Genomic DNA, 15,977 nt, shown 5'->3' with positions numbered 1-15,977 from the left:
AAAACTAGTTAATTAACTTAATAATGCTTAACCAAAGTGTCCAAAACTTTGTACATGACTTATTAAATCATATCATATGATATAATAACTACTTGTACTCTCTTTAATTATTATTATTATTATTATTATTATTATTATTATTATTATTATTATTATATATATATATATATATATATATATATATATATATATATATATATATATTAAAGGACATGGGAAGTTTCAACAGGAAACTTTCGATGTTTATACTTTTAACACTATATTTTTACTTTTTCTTAATTTTGCCACTAAAGTTTCAACAAACTTTTCATTTTTATAGTTTTGCCACTTTAATTTTACTTCTTCATATTTTTTCCACTAAACTTTCACTTTTACTTCTTTAAAACCCTTTTTCTTTATTCTTTTATAATTTTACCACTTTATTTTTAATTTTTTTTAATTTTGCCAATAAAATTTCAACAAACTTTTCCTCTTTATAGTTTTGGCACTTTATTTTTACTTCTTTATATTTTTGCCACTAAACTTTCACTTTTACTTCTTTACAACCATTTTTCTTTATTCTTTATCATTTTCGTCTACCGTATTCTTGTATCATTTTTTTTTCTAAAAAGATTCAATTTTGACTTTTCTCACATGTTTTTTATATTTTCTCAAAAGTGCTCCGTTTCTTTAAGCCATTTACAGTTTTGTCTCTCATTTTTCAAGATTATTCTATTTTGATATTTTTTTTCTATTATCAACCCGAACTTTTTAGCATTTAGACTTTTGTCAAATATTTTCTAAAATTTTGCTAAAATCAATCATTTTTCTTTATTTTTTGTAGTTTTCGTCTATCATATTATTCTACCCTTATTTTTCTAAAAAGAATGATTTGTGCAACGCACGGGCCTTTTCCTAGTTTTCATAAAACAATAGTCATTTTCGTAATTAAATAAAAGAGTTGATATTATTTATTAATAATCAAGTTAATAATAAATATACAAAATGTGTCAACTTGATAAAAGTATGACTCTATACGATCATATGTTATTAGTAATATCACTCAATAATGATTTTTTGGGCATATAGATTCAACCGTTTCTAGTTTCCTTAATTGTTACTCTAAATGCCTTAAAATTCGAATAATTAAGACTTGGTAACCCTATCTCCTAATTTTCGAAAATTAGAAGGTTATAGGATTAAATTTGAATTATTTAATTAATAGTTTAATTGAAAATAATTATTTAATTCCTAAATGATTTAAATTAATTTAACTGAAAGTTTAATTAAAAGATAAATATTAAATGGTAATTGGTTTAAATTTAATTAATTAAAAGTTTAATAATTAATTTTAAACCTTGTATTTTGAAAAGTTTGGAAATGCACCTTATATATATATATATATATATATATATATATATATATATATATATATATATATATAACGTTAATTATTATATGTATAAGAAAAAGTCAGTCGAATCGCTACTAAGCCTCATTCACGAAGTCATACTATAAAGAGGGTATAAAGAAACAGTCTATAAACAAACAGCTGAATGGGTATCTTTTTCACCCGCCGCTCTCCTGTGTGGTGGAGGGTTATTAGTTGAACGGGTTCGATAGGGCATAATCAAGATTAAAAGTATAATCTATCAATTACTATAACCTTCTTTTAAAATATCACTCTCGTTACTTTTTGGAAAAATATGAAATGTAAGCTAATCCATGAAAAGACACATCATTTCTTTATGAGTCATTAGTGGAGCGTGTGTAGTTAACCAACACACTAATGTGGGACTATAAAGATGAAATGATGAAACAAATCATGTTTATAATTGTTGATGGAGCGTGTGTGGTTAACCGACACATCAATGGGAGATTATAAATTGATCGAGGGTGTTTGAGCGGGTTTGCATGGTTATTCACATCTTAATTGCGATGCTCAGCATCCCAGTCACAATTAGTAATAGCATAATCCAAGATTAAACATGTCATTGATGTTTCAATGAAATTCTCAAAAATTCTAGGAATTTCATATGATTGAAATTGGTGAAATGTGTCTACACATCAAAAATAGTTTCGTGGTATGACTACAACATCCCTCTTCATATTACAAAATGATATAGATCCTAGCCTTAATTTAATTTGTGGGTTTATAATTGAGGATTAAAATCAACTGACTTGAATTCTCTATTCACCCAACTTTAGATGTCCTATGAAGATAGAAATGATCTTCCTCATTCTTATGGAAATTATTTTCCTTGATCTTCTAGATATGGTCTTCCACATTTGAGTTAAGATGAAATTGTTTTCACTTCCTTAGAAAATGGTGGAATTAAACGTAGACCTCCTTTAAATCTTCCACATCCTCCTCATGTGACTCTCCCAATATCACATTTTACTCGACTTGAGAGATATCAAACAAATCAAACCCCATTGGCATGTAAACACGAAGATTGAAATTTTATTGTGTGGGCATGTTTTAAAAATGAAATGGTAAACTAACAAATTGGATGGGTATCGTATTCCCGAAGGATCAAGCCATTGATTTGATTCTTATCTCGCTTCCTAAGTCATATGGTCAATTCTTTGAGAACCTTCATATGAGGAATCACGATGTGACCCTATTTCATTTGACCCAAATGTTAATAGTTGCTAAAGTATAAATTCTTAAGAACACAGCTGAATCAGAAATGTTTATAAGGTCTAATCCCAAGATTTCCATGGACATTGACAATGGTAACATTGGTGATCAAGAAAATATTTCTCTTCCTAATCGAAACGGATCAGCCAAGGTCAAACCCTTTGATCATATGGTAAAGAGAAATGATCGTTCTGAGATCATTCCACATGTTGACCAAAATGAGTCCATTTGTTTCTATTGCCAATTGAAGGGACATTTGAAGTGAAGCTGCCCAAAATACTTGTAGAATCTTGAAGATGGTAAAGTCAGTTCGTTGGGCTCTACTTCGGGTACATCCATTATAAGTTCTTATTCATAGAATCTTAATACATGATGTGATGATCACATTTTGATGGTATTGTAAGATATAAAAGAAAGAAGCAAAAATTAAGCAAAAGTGAGCGAAATATGATCAAAGGAAATAAACTTTTGTCGTATGGTTCGATGGTAAGAATTTGGATCTACTACCAAGGAGTTGGGACAGTTTTAATAGATTGATATTACTCTTTGGAGATGTCTAGAAATATAGTTTTTCATTTTATGCATTATAAGGACATGTTCCAATTTTCTTTTTAGCAATAAAATGAATTTTTGGTTTATGAAGTTTCCTTATTTGTATTTCCTTGCAGTGGCATTTATGAAAGTATTGGTTATGTTTCTAATATTAGCAATATTAATAGTGGACTTGATTCTTCTGGAACATGCTTGTGGTATTGTCACAACTGACCAAGTGAAAAGAAATCTCATCACCAAGTTTCAATTGGATAGAAACTTGGAGTCATACAATTCGAATTGCATGATGCATGAGAATCTTGTTCCTTGGAAAATTATGACTAATTCGGTGTTCACATGTTTATGTGATGCAAGTGAAGGACTAATGGATCTAGTACATGTTGATATGAACTCTTCAGATCCACCACAAAGGAAGATAACTCTATTCATCATGATTTACTGATGCTTCAACAAATATGATTGAGTTTATAAGATTAAATAGAATTCTAATACTTTTGAAAAGTTTCAAAGAGTGGCGGAATGAATAAAAAAAAATCTATTAGGCAGAAAGATAAAAGATTTTTCAATGGATAGTACTTTAGTATCATATTTTATGATCATCTTAGTAATTGTAGAATTGTATCACAATTAATCCTCAAATAACATCTTAGTGCAATTGTATGACTAAGAAGAGGATTCAAACATTGTTGGAAATTGTTCGATCATAAGTGAGTCATACTTTGTTCCAATCAAGTTTTACATACATACTCTAGTAACTATAAATTGTATCTTGAAACTCATTTCAAACTAAGAAGGACGATAAGACCTCGTAATATGTGGAGTAAAGAATGATTTCCTTGAACTAGCACATTTAGAATTGGAGATTTGATATTTTCGTTAATCGAGAAAGAAAATATAAACCAGGTCCTATTCTATGGATTGTTTTCTTGTCATATATCCGCACGAACATTTGAATATTTTTTTAGTTCGTCAAGGGATGTTCCTTGAGAGAGAAACTTATATTACAAGAAGTCATTAGGAGTTTTATTGTTCTTGAGAGTTTCAAGAGTCAACCGACAATAAATCTTTTACTTGTCACTAGCACACGGCCTGAGGTTGATAACATGTTGTGTTTAATTGACATGTTCTTATTTGTGTGCATTTATAGTTGATTTGGAAATGCTTATGAGTTCTATGTTCTTCATTTAACTACAAAAGGAAAAGCATGTTGGCCAGTGAAAGTACATTGATCAATATGAGTGAGCTTCTAACAACATGGAAGCATTGGTAGGCCCTTGTGCTGCCAGAAGGCAATAAATTAAAATAGCAATGTTCAGGCCACGAAGGAAAGCTAAATTTGATGTTGGTTTGTCCTGAATCTTATCTTATAATTATAGGTTGGAAATGGAAGATCCACATGGATAGAAATGTATGCACCTTGAAATAAAAATGGTAATATTTTTCGCTCTAATTCATTAATATGGTTATGAGGAAATACTCTCGCTAATAGATTTTAAAGATCTGGTGTATATGGATAATACTTGTGTAAATTGCATTCTCAAACTCACAATATGATTATGTTAAAACTATCATTCTTGAAAGGGCTTAAACACACACACCCATTATCTAACTAAGGTGCATAAGCTTAAGAAGTCTAGTTGGAGAATTATCAAAGCATCGCTTGATAGAAATATGCACTTCCTTAAGAAAGTCAAAGGGTATTGATTTCTTGAAGTCCAGTTGATTTTTGGGTACATGTCAAAGCTAGTAGGAGCATAATTGTTATTCTGGTATTTCACGTTGACAATATTATTTGTAGGGAACAATGTTGTTGTTTTTACACATTGCAAAGTTCAGAAAATGTTTCATTATAGTGTACTTAAGGGAGATGACAATCATACTTCATTTCGAGTCTAAATGTTTGGATCGTACTGCTTTATAGAACTTACTCAAAGACATATATGAATATCATGTTGAAATGTTTCAACATAGGAGATTCTATATATAGAAATATTATAGCAAGGAATTGATCAAATATTAAATCCTTATATAGGAAATAATGAGTCGAGTCTCATATGCTTCAAGATATAGGATCGATTACATATACTATAATATTCACTTATTCTAATTTTTCAAATGCCTAGAGCATTGTGTGAAAAAAATTAAAATTTTGTGTGACTAAGGTTGTCAAAAAATTGTCAACCACATTCTAAGATTGTCTTGCACACACAAAATCGGCTAGCCCTCTTGTATCTCACTTAAATTCCGATTTTGGTAGCCAAGGGGTTTCTTATATAGTGTGACACAACTAGGGTTACACCATGCAAACCCTAATGTGCATGACATTCCACATTCCTTAGGCTCCATGGGTTTTAACCTCCATAGATTATCCATGGGTCACCATATGGGTTTAGCCCAACATAAAGAACTATGGATTGTAGCCAACTTTATAAGAATGAATGATTTACACAATCAATCCCCATATATTTAATTAGTCTCTTTTGATCAAAAAAATAATTCAAAATTAATTCTTGATCAATACTAATTAAATAATATGATTTCATATTAATATATTAGAACTGATAATATATTAAAAAATCATAGATATCCTCTTCTTAAAAGTCTATCCTTACAAATTGTTCTAGTGCCATGCAACCCAAATGGACCATGCTACTATCGGGTCAAATACATACCAATTATAGTTATGGGCTTAGACACTAAATCCAACAAGGAGGTGCGAAGATTTAAAAAGAGCTTTTGTCTTTTGTGGTACCGCAATTTCCAAAAGCAATGATCACCTTTATTGCCTTTATATGTTAGGTTGGTGTTGCTAGTTCCAAGCGTGGGAAGCATGGTCATGTAAGTCACGATTACCTTTTTATTATCTTTTTTGTAGACTTGTATTATTTTCTTCTATAAATAGACAATCTTTTTATCAATAGAAAGTGTGTATGATTTCATCTTCCTTGTAACCCTTATCATATTGAAATACAAAATCTCTTTATCTTTCATACTTTGTTGTCCATCATTTAATCGTTTTTTACTGTAAACCAAGTTATGATTCAACAAGTATCTCTTTAACTTGCTTATATTTAATGATGCATTTAATTGTTATGTTTCCTTTATAATTCCGCAATCTTATTATTGTTGAGCTTTATTAAGATCCATGAGATTAACTTAAATTATGCACCATAATCTCTTTATCACTAAGTTCTTCTCATAACAGTTGGTATCAGAGCCAACGTGGTTTCTTTGTAACTTTCATTGAAAATCTATAATCTTTTCTAAAGAAAAATTCTTATTTAAAAGGCCTTCTATACCACTTAGCTCATCTTGTTTCAAATCAAGGAAAATGGCACAACTTTAGTCGTTAAATGTATCTAACAATGTTGGAGGTTCTAATCGAGTTCCAATACTTGTTTTAAGTGAATATCATCATTGGACTCAAAGAATGGAGAGATATTAAAAAGACTTGCAAAGAAATTTTTCAGATCTGTAGAAAAAAAGGACCACATGTACCTGTCCTTATACCCATTGTCACTAGTGGAGCTCAAGTCAGACTTGGAGGTAGTCAAGTTTGTCATGACCATACCTACCAACGATGACATGGACAAGATGGAGAAAGATGAAATTGCTTTCTATGAAATCTCTTGTGGAGTTCCTCCTGATATATTTTATCATATTATTAACTTCAAATCTGCTAAAGAAATTTGGAATGTTCTTAAGAATCTCTATGAAGGAACAAAACAAGCTCAAGAAAAGAAGCTAACAATAGCCTTGAACGACTTCAATAGCTTCAAAGCTCTCCCTGGAGAAAGTCTTGATGATTCCTTCAAAAGATTCAACCTCATCGTTACCAAACTCTCATATACAAGTATTACTCAAAGTGATCATGAAACAAATCTATAATTCCTAAATGGGTTGGGAAAGCAGTGGACCATGGCGAAAAATATAGTTTAAGGAGACGGCAAGATCAAAACTCTTTCACTATATAAGCTCTACGGTGAAATTAAACTCAAGAGTCTATGGTGATGAAAGACTTTATGGATCTATTGCGGACCACTCACCTAAGTCGCTCACTCATTGCAGTATATCAACAGATCACCTCAGGATCCTCATACCAAAGAGTCCTCATACCAAACTGCATATGACGACACATTGCAGACATATGAACCAGAGATGCAACTTAATGACGAATAAGCTTTTCAAAATGTGTTAGCCTTGGTTAGCCAACAGTTCAACAAGCTTTCACCACCAAACTATCGCAAAAATCAATAGTTCACTAGACCTCCTTTTAACTGCAGTTACAATCCGTAGAGCAACCCTCCTCGCCACTATTCTCAACCTTCAAGATATCCTAGAAACCCATAATACCGACTGTATTCTCAAAACACATCTTTGATGATTACCAACTCCACTAAAGCACCAAAAGATGGCACACATTCTGACACCATAGTTGGCTCCAAAGAGAAGAAAGATGAAGTTCTCATATGCCACAAATGTCACAAGGAGAATCACTTTGCTAGAGACTATAAGGTCAATGTGGTGAATGACAAATCATTATATCTTAGAATGTATTAGGATGTTGAATACAAGGAAAGAGCAATTGAAAAATCTTTGTGGCAAAAGTGCGAAGAGATCATCAAGTATGGTCCTCGGGAGATGAAGATGAGGAAATTGACAACAAGATGAAGTGAGGCAAGTTGTGTCTCATTGCGAGGAAGGGTGATGACACTGAAGATGGATCCACATGGCTGAAGAGAAACTATTGCTTCATGTAAAATGAAGGAAGCATCAACATCATTGAGTAGGTAAAATTTATGATAGACTCAAATAATTACAACATGCATGACTGTGAACCTTACCTTGAAAAACTCACTCAAAAGTATGATGGTGTCCTTATAGATTATAACAAAGCATTACTACCTGACAACAATGGCAATCACACTTGGCTCAATCATGACAAAGAGTCAGTTTACATCTTACCACACCCTAGCATCTCAGCCTTTACCACCACTGACTGTAAGACTTGGTTCCTGCCCGGGGAGCAAAACTCAGAGAAGCCTGGAGAAGATGATGATGATAATCGTCATGATGATGATGACATTCCCTTGGATGAGATGGACTCTTGAAGATGGGTCATGAACTCTTGAAGATGGGCTTAGACTATCCATATTGAAGCTTGAAGATGATTGGTTCATTTTGAATCATGTGAGGTGTGAAGATGACTAAGGGAATCTAAGTAGTATGGTAGAGTAGTGGAACAAGGAGCCAATAACATTCCAACATTATTTGCGAGGATGAGGTATCCACCTACACAACCATGCGCGGGTACCCATGCGACTGCCATTTCGGGGGCATTTTGGTCATTTGGTTCATCATTTACCTTGAGGATTAGGTCTTGTAGCGTATACATTAATTTTTACATCATTAGAGCATCTTTTCAAGTCTTTTAGCTTTCAAACAATCCATGTCACAACAAGCATTTTTAGCCAGGAAATTCTATTCTCATGTAAACATCATCTATTGTAAGGCATGTACTCTAAGTGATCATCATGCTCTATGCTCAATCATAACCATCTATTTGAATCCAAACTCTCAATTTAAGTTCAAAACCAAATGCAAAACATCTCATATGGATTGAAAACCCTAGAAATCCCGGTCCAAGTAATTATGGACTAGAATCCTCTTATTAGGCCTATTGGACCAATAAACTTTCAATTTGGGTATTTGGGTCAAGGAACCCTAATTGCGCTCTAATTGGACCCATATCCATAAGATTTTAGCATTTTGGGCCATGTGAGCCTGGAATAATGCATCTTATCTCTAATGGGCCTTGTTGGGTCATAAATGATTTCATTTGCCCAAATAGGTCGTGAACCCTGTTAATTGGGCTTCATTGGGCCGTGAACCCTCATAAGGGCCCAATGGGATGAACAATATTATTGTTCTTCATAAAATTCGAACAAAGCCAAGAATAGGCCAAAACCATTTCATATTCATTCCTTTTAGCCCATTATCGGCCCAATATGTATATAAACAAAAAAAGGAGAAAATATAATTAATTTGCACTTGACACATGACTTTTTCATGGTGGTTCTCCATACAACCATCACTTCAAACCTCTCTCCTTCCCTCTTCTTCTACTCTCGGCAGAACCCTCATCCCTCACCCTCTCCACTTTCTTTCAAAAACTCTCAAAAACTCTCTCAAGAACTCCTCTTTCCTCCTCTAAATTTTCGAGATTTTGTATGTAGTTTCAAGAGGTTTTTCATTAAGATCATCATACTTGGTAAGTTCTTACTTGAATCTATGGTTTAACTTCTTGATTTCATCAAAAATCTCTTCTTAAACCATATCATTTCATGATCTATACTCTTGAACTTCATAGAGTTCAAAAACCACCTCAAGGAGCTTGCTAGGGTCGAGATCTTCACTTCATTCTTCATCAAAAACCAAAACTTCAAAGCAAAGTGAGTTCATACCCCTTGATTTTCGGTTTTACTATGTTTTAAGGGAGGATACAAGTTGATATGTGCTAGATCTATGTATTTGTGCATGTTTATGTGTGTTCTTTAAATTATATGTGTGATTTTGTGAAGAACATCATAGATCTCGACAATATAAGTGAACTAAAACACTTTATACAACTTAGCACAAAGCTAAAAGTGTTAAACATGTTAAGAATGTTGGTAAAACTAAACAAAAGCTTGCAAAAGAACCATTTTTGACAAATAAACAAAAAGAAGGTGGTCTTATGAAACTCACGGTTTTACATGGACTAAAAGAGTCAAATATACATAAGAATGGTTCTTTAGGATAAACATAGTTTTAAAGGGACTAAAAGTGTTAAATTTTATATTATGGACCTTAATATGGGTCTTCACGGTTTTGTTGGGCCAAAATTGTAAAATTTAAGATTTTCATGGACTAAATTGCCATTTAACCCAAACTTGAGCCAAAAATGTAAATTACGATTTTATGGGCTGAAAATACACTTTATTTGAACTTGGGCCGAAAATGTTATTTTTACAAAACTTGAGCCGAAAATGTTATTTTATTCAAAAAAAGGGGCTGAAAATGTAAATTTTATATTAATGGGTCGAAAATATCAATTTATGGTTACTTGGGCCAAAAATATCAACTTACATACAAATGGACTAAAGGTGTAAATTTTCATGTTTTTGGCCTAACATATATAATCCATGTTAATGGGCTCTAGTGGTCCATTTACATGCTTATTGGGTCTGGATTATACATTACATGTATATTGGGCCTTATTGACCCATATACATGCTTATTGGACCTAAACTATACATTACATGTTTATTGGGCCTTAGTTGCCCATATACATGCCTATTGGACCTAAACTATACATTACATGTTTACTGGGTCACAGCGGTCTTACTACATGTCTTTTAGGCCTCGTACATTCATATACATACTCGTTGGATCTTTTAAAACATAGAACATACAAGTAAACATTACATAACATAATACAATAAACGTGTAAACTCAATCAAGGTTTTTAATGAGACATGTCGGTTGACACCTCTAGAGTGTATGATCGTAGCCTGTAGTTATAACCAGAGTCTCCTGGAGGGAGAGCGAGAGTTTGTGTATAGATCTCTATAGGGTGACACCCCACACATGAGCTGTTCGCTACAGTTAGACTAGGACAGTCTAGGGTGACAAACCTTACCGTAAATCAAGTCGGCGCCTATGAACGCCACAACAGGCGAATTCGTCATAATCAAGTATGGTTAAAACGGCTCACTTACAGATCCTCTCCAACATAATTTTATGGAACACCTATAAAATCTCGTTGATACAAAAACATACATACACTGATATTCGGTCTTAGGGTTGAGTCCACAACACTTTTATAAACAAAAAATATAGGATTTTCTGAGAAAATACACAGCTAAACAATGCTTTTTTACTTACTACAAAAATACAGTATCTTTATTCGAATTACATTTTATATACCTTTCAAAAACGGAAAACACACGTGCATTAATACCTGATTTTGACACCTTACTTTCATACTATTATATAGAAAATATCGGATTTTCTGGTGTTTTACGAACAAGAAAAAACTTTGTCATTCAAATATGCTTATGAACTCTCCAACATTATATATGTTGACGTTTTCAAAATAACTTGTATTCTCATGGAATCGTTAAGCGGAGAGGTCAGCAAGAAATGTGGAATTTGTTATATTTTGTCATCATTATACATTAGACATGTTGGCATGTAATTTATGATACTATACTTGATGTAAACAATGCTGGTTGTATTTTGATATGTATGATGATGGTGTTGTCTTGATTCAATTATATACATTGTGATGATATTACAAGATGAAGTTACACGCAAACCCCCAGACGTTTTTCGCCTTCTGGTTCGGGGGTGTGACAATCCACAACCTCCTCCCCTTTAGTTAAATTGTAATTAGTTATTTTTATTTCACTTGTTCAATTGGATTGCATTAGTGATTGAATACAACAACTTTCCAGTGGATCGATCCCCTTTTTACTACTATATTACGTTTATTTGCAAGTAAAATGGTGTAATTTGCTTGATGGACTTAACATCCCATCAATTTCACTTACGAATATCCTTTTTCGACATTCAACTCGCATGCATACAAGCTTCGTTGTGCCCAACGCATACAACTTTAATCCTAAAGGACCCGCATCGGTAGAATGTGATTCCATAAGTACCCACATCGGTAGAATGTGATTCCACATATATATGTGTGTGTGTGTCACTCTAACTTTTCTTACGAATTATTTTTGAAAAGAATAATGACTATATATCACATGGTATCAAAATAGCAATCAAGCATCATCAAAGACTTAACACAAATGTAACCTAATCTTTCTGGGCCTTCATCTTGGGGGGGGGGGGGGGGGGGGGGGGGAGGGAGGGAGGGAGGGTTGCTTGTTGGTGTCCCTGACCACATCAATTTGGCATGGTTCTTTAGGCCATTGGGTATGGGGGGTTTTAGGCGTATAAGGATCTACGTGGAGGGGTTGTTCACGTTTGAACACCGCCCCCAATGGGTGTAGTGGTGGTGTGGAGTAGCTAGCTTCACAAATGCTTACAAGAATTGTGATTGGCTAGCTCCAAATTGAATGTATTCTCATTGGCTTCTCTCTCTTGTTTACTAGTGAACACCATCCCCAACCAATATTGAATGTATTGTGAAAAAAGTTTGATGATGATGTGGAGTGATTTTCACCTGTGAACATACCCGATAGCCTTATGTCTTTCTCAATATATAATGAATCTTATATCTCTCTTTAAGGATATTTTGTGCGAACAAAAAATCAATGATGCTACATATATAGCATGTTACGACAGCTAAGGTCTATGTATCTCTTGGATTCAACACACTACTAGTCTAATTGCATCGAGTCTCTACACAAAGAGGCATGTTATTAACCCATATTGGCTAAACACCATATCATTGGCTTCTATATATACGTTTTAGTCGTCTTTCTCTTGAAAAAAATGAGAATAAAAAAATTCAAAAACTTCATATATATAGGATACTCCTAAATTTGGTATCCTCAATTATCATCACTATATTATCCATACGTCTTGTAAAAGTTGTAACAGATGGTTTTGTCATATTGTTTGAAAGGCAAATGGACAACTTATCAAACATAAAAACCTTTGTTTAATATAACTAAAAAGACATAGCCGGAGATTCTTGCTTGCATAAATCAATGCAATCACTTTAGTTCTAACAACTAATTAGTAATAACATAGTATCCACAATCTACATTTGGTATGTACAAATAAATTTCTTTTCCATTAACTAATTTTTATATTGTTGCCTTAAACTTTTGGGGTGTTACATCAGTCAAACTCTTTTTTAGTTAGAAGACAACCAAATTTTATCCAAGGGCCCCCAAGATACCCTATGTTTACCCTACTTTTCGACCACTATTGTTTTAAGTCAGGTAGAACTGTTCATATTATACTAAAACATTTCTTTTTAGGTCAACCATTTATCCATATTTTTTAAGTTCTAGACATTGAAAACTAACCTTTTTTATAGTATGATATAAACTATAAAGTAAATTTCAAAATTTAAGGCTTTTTTGCAGAACCTATATTATAAAATTTTAAGATCTGTATTTTTAATATGTCTAAATTTTTACAAGGTTTTTATTTTTAAAAGGCCGGAGGAAAAAAAAAAGTTGTCAGAGTGAAATAAAAAGAAAAGAGGAAAAAATATTTGCTGGAAAATTATGATATTTTCGGATCATGCTCATATTTTTCTATTTAAATACAAGTCATTTTTCAAAAAATTCTATAGACTGCTGAACAATTAAAAGGTTATCATATCTCTCAATCTGAAAAATTAAAGGTCTATTTCTTAACGTTTTGATATATAATCTAAAGTTATACTCTAATAAATTTGATATATAGAAGTGATAATAAATTTGTAGTGAGGGTAAAATAGTGACTAATATTGTGCTATACATTCGACGAGGAGGAGTTACGTCCGGATTTAGGTTCGGATAACCGAGCCAACCACCTCGACAATACCCCAGCCTCCTCATTACTCCCAAACCTACTCAAACCTGTCATTTCCGACACACTTCTCGAATTTATTACACCTCTGCCACTCTGCCACCAAACATTATTCCCCTCATGCAAAACTGACGGTCTCGATCTTTTCAATCTACGGACGTCACTTAGTATCATTTCTGATCGTAAATACAACAGATCCGACGGCTGTACGTCGCTCCACCTGTGGGGCCCAGTAGTTGTCCCCACAACGATCCGGTGTTCAAATCGTTTCTCGAAGCTCCTCCTCTTCCTCCGCCTTTCCTCCTCCACCGCCGCCAACAAATTCCCGTCTTTCCGGTGTTGTCCATCTACGCAAACCTCCGACACCGCTTTCAACGGCGCCGTATCCTCCTTTTTCTTCGTTTTCTTTGTCGACTTTTTACATTTCTTGCTGCTCCAACTATCTAAAGATCTCCTACTCCCCGCCATCGCCACCGCTGCCGGTAACGGCGATGATGGTTCCACGGAGATTTGTAATCCGGTTCCTTTTTCTCCCGCTGATGAATGCCTACCGGAAACACGCCTCACAGCTATTTCTATCTCTTCTTCTGCAGCTTTAACTTCCTCCGGCGACTTTTCAATATCGTTTTCACCCAGCACTAAGAAAATGTCTTCCGGGTCGACCCGGTACCTGCAAAGCGGGCAGGTGGAATGTGCATCGAGCCAGGTATCCACACACTCGACATGAAAAGCATGCTTGCATTTCGGCAGCAAACGGAGCACCTCGCTTGGGTCAAACCGGGATAAACAAACCGCGCACTCCAGACCGTCTTTTTGCCCACTTAAAGACCCAAATCGGAAAACCGGAAGCGACTCGATAATAGTCCGGTCGATCCCGGAGTTTCCCCTGTCGGTGGAGCGGCCCGCCGTGACGTCTCCTCTAGGCGGGTAGTCGTTATTCGACCGGCGGCAGTGTTTGGCGTATAGGAGGATAAGAAAAGTGATGGAGAATATGGTGGTGACAACTCCGACAATGATCGTCATGCTTGGTTTGAGCGTTGAGCTGGGTGGTGGTGGTAGTGATCTCGGCGGAGGCGGAAGCGGCGATGAGGTGGTTATGGAGGGGGTTGTGGATACAAGGAAGATCATCAATGGAGTTGGGTGCCATGGGGATTTGAAGCCCATTACTCTGTTGTGTCTACAAAGTGGAGGAGAAAAGTATATGGTGTACTGTAGGCTGTGTAGTAGTGTTGGCGGTGCAATTGCAAGTGAAAAAAATATACAATAAGAAAACAACAAAATAAAGAGAATTCATTTAAAGTTTAATTTAGTAGTAGTGATTAGGTGTGTGTTTGTGGATCTAATTTTTTATTTGTTTTTAGTGTTGAAAACTTATTATAGTTAAAAGTTGTATAGGTGGTTCTATCCCAGCTTACTATCCCACGCCATAGGACCCCCGGACCTTCATCTCACTCTCTCATTCCAATCCATACGTTTGAGAGCATAGCATGCCCCCTACACAAAAAGAAAAATAAGAGAGGGTGATGAAGAAAGAAAAAGTGGACGAGGATTACACCGTTCGGTAGCTCAAGTTTTGCGCCCAAGCTCTTATAGGCATGATGCTCCTGAGAAACACCGAACCTCCATGTCAGCCCTCGAGCATGCTCAAGTGTGGTATATAAGACATGGTTTGCCCACACCGTCGAACTCCACATCACCATGGACTTGTGACCATCCTACATGGGGAATGGCGTGCATAGCACATCCGAACACTCCCAAGAGAGAGAACGTAAGAGAAAAGGGACGAGATCCTTCAATTGAATCTCTTCAAGGTTTTTTTGAATTTTTAATTAACATTGTTAAACTACCCTTATTTCACCTGTCTTCTTCATTACCTTACCCGTTAATGACTCACGGTTCCACAACACCAATTTTGTCATCAACCCAACAACCTATTTGGCTCACAATGTCGCAGCACCGATCTTGCCATTACCCAACGAAGCATGTAAACATACAAGCAAACAAGCAAGGCCTTAGTAGTCTAACTAAGCATACAATCATGTCATAGAATTACACAGACACTCAACACACAAATGATTCAATCATGACATAAGTAATATAGTGGGAAGACTCACTTGAATGGAAGAGTAAAAACCCCAACTACGCGAAGTCACGTAGTAGCAGCTACACAAACTACCTAAACCAAACATAAGTCAAACTTCAATCTATAGCATAAACATATCAAGTTTGACTAAAAGTCAATCTAGTAAAAAAATCAACGGTCATATGGTCA

At 34.5% G+C, this 15,977-nt stretch overlaps 1 protein-coding gene across 1 annotated transcript; it reads right to left on the bottom strand.

Annotated features, from left to right (window-relative positions):
• Window positions 1-13,573: 13,573 nt before the first annotated feature.
• ATL43 (RING/U-box superfamily protein) lies at window positions 13,574-15,020 on the bottom strand. Its single transcript, XM_079017749.1, has one exon. The coding sequence runs from the start codon at window positions 14,867-14,869 to the stop codon at window positions 13,649-13,651; it is 1,221 nt and encodes a 406-aa protein (XP_078873875.1). The 5' UTR covers window positions 14,870-15,020; the 3' UTR covers window positions 13,574-13,648.
• Window positions 15,021-15,977: the final 957 nt, after the last annotated feature.

The sequence above is a fragment of the Lactuca serriola genome, chromosome 8, assembly GCF_051521515.1.
Source record: "Lactuca serriola cultivar US96UC23 chromosome 8, Lser_US96UC23_V15, whole genome shotgun sequence".
NCBI classification, from domain to species: Eukaryota; Viridiplantae; Streptophyta; class Magnoliopsida; order Asterales; family Asteraceae; genus Lactuca; species Lactuca serriola.
Note: the sequence above shows the minus strand (reverse complement) of the source record. Positions and strands in the feature narration are given on the sequence as shown.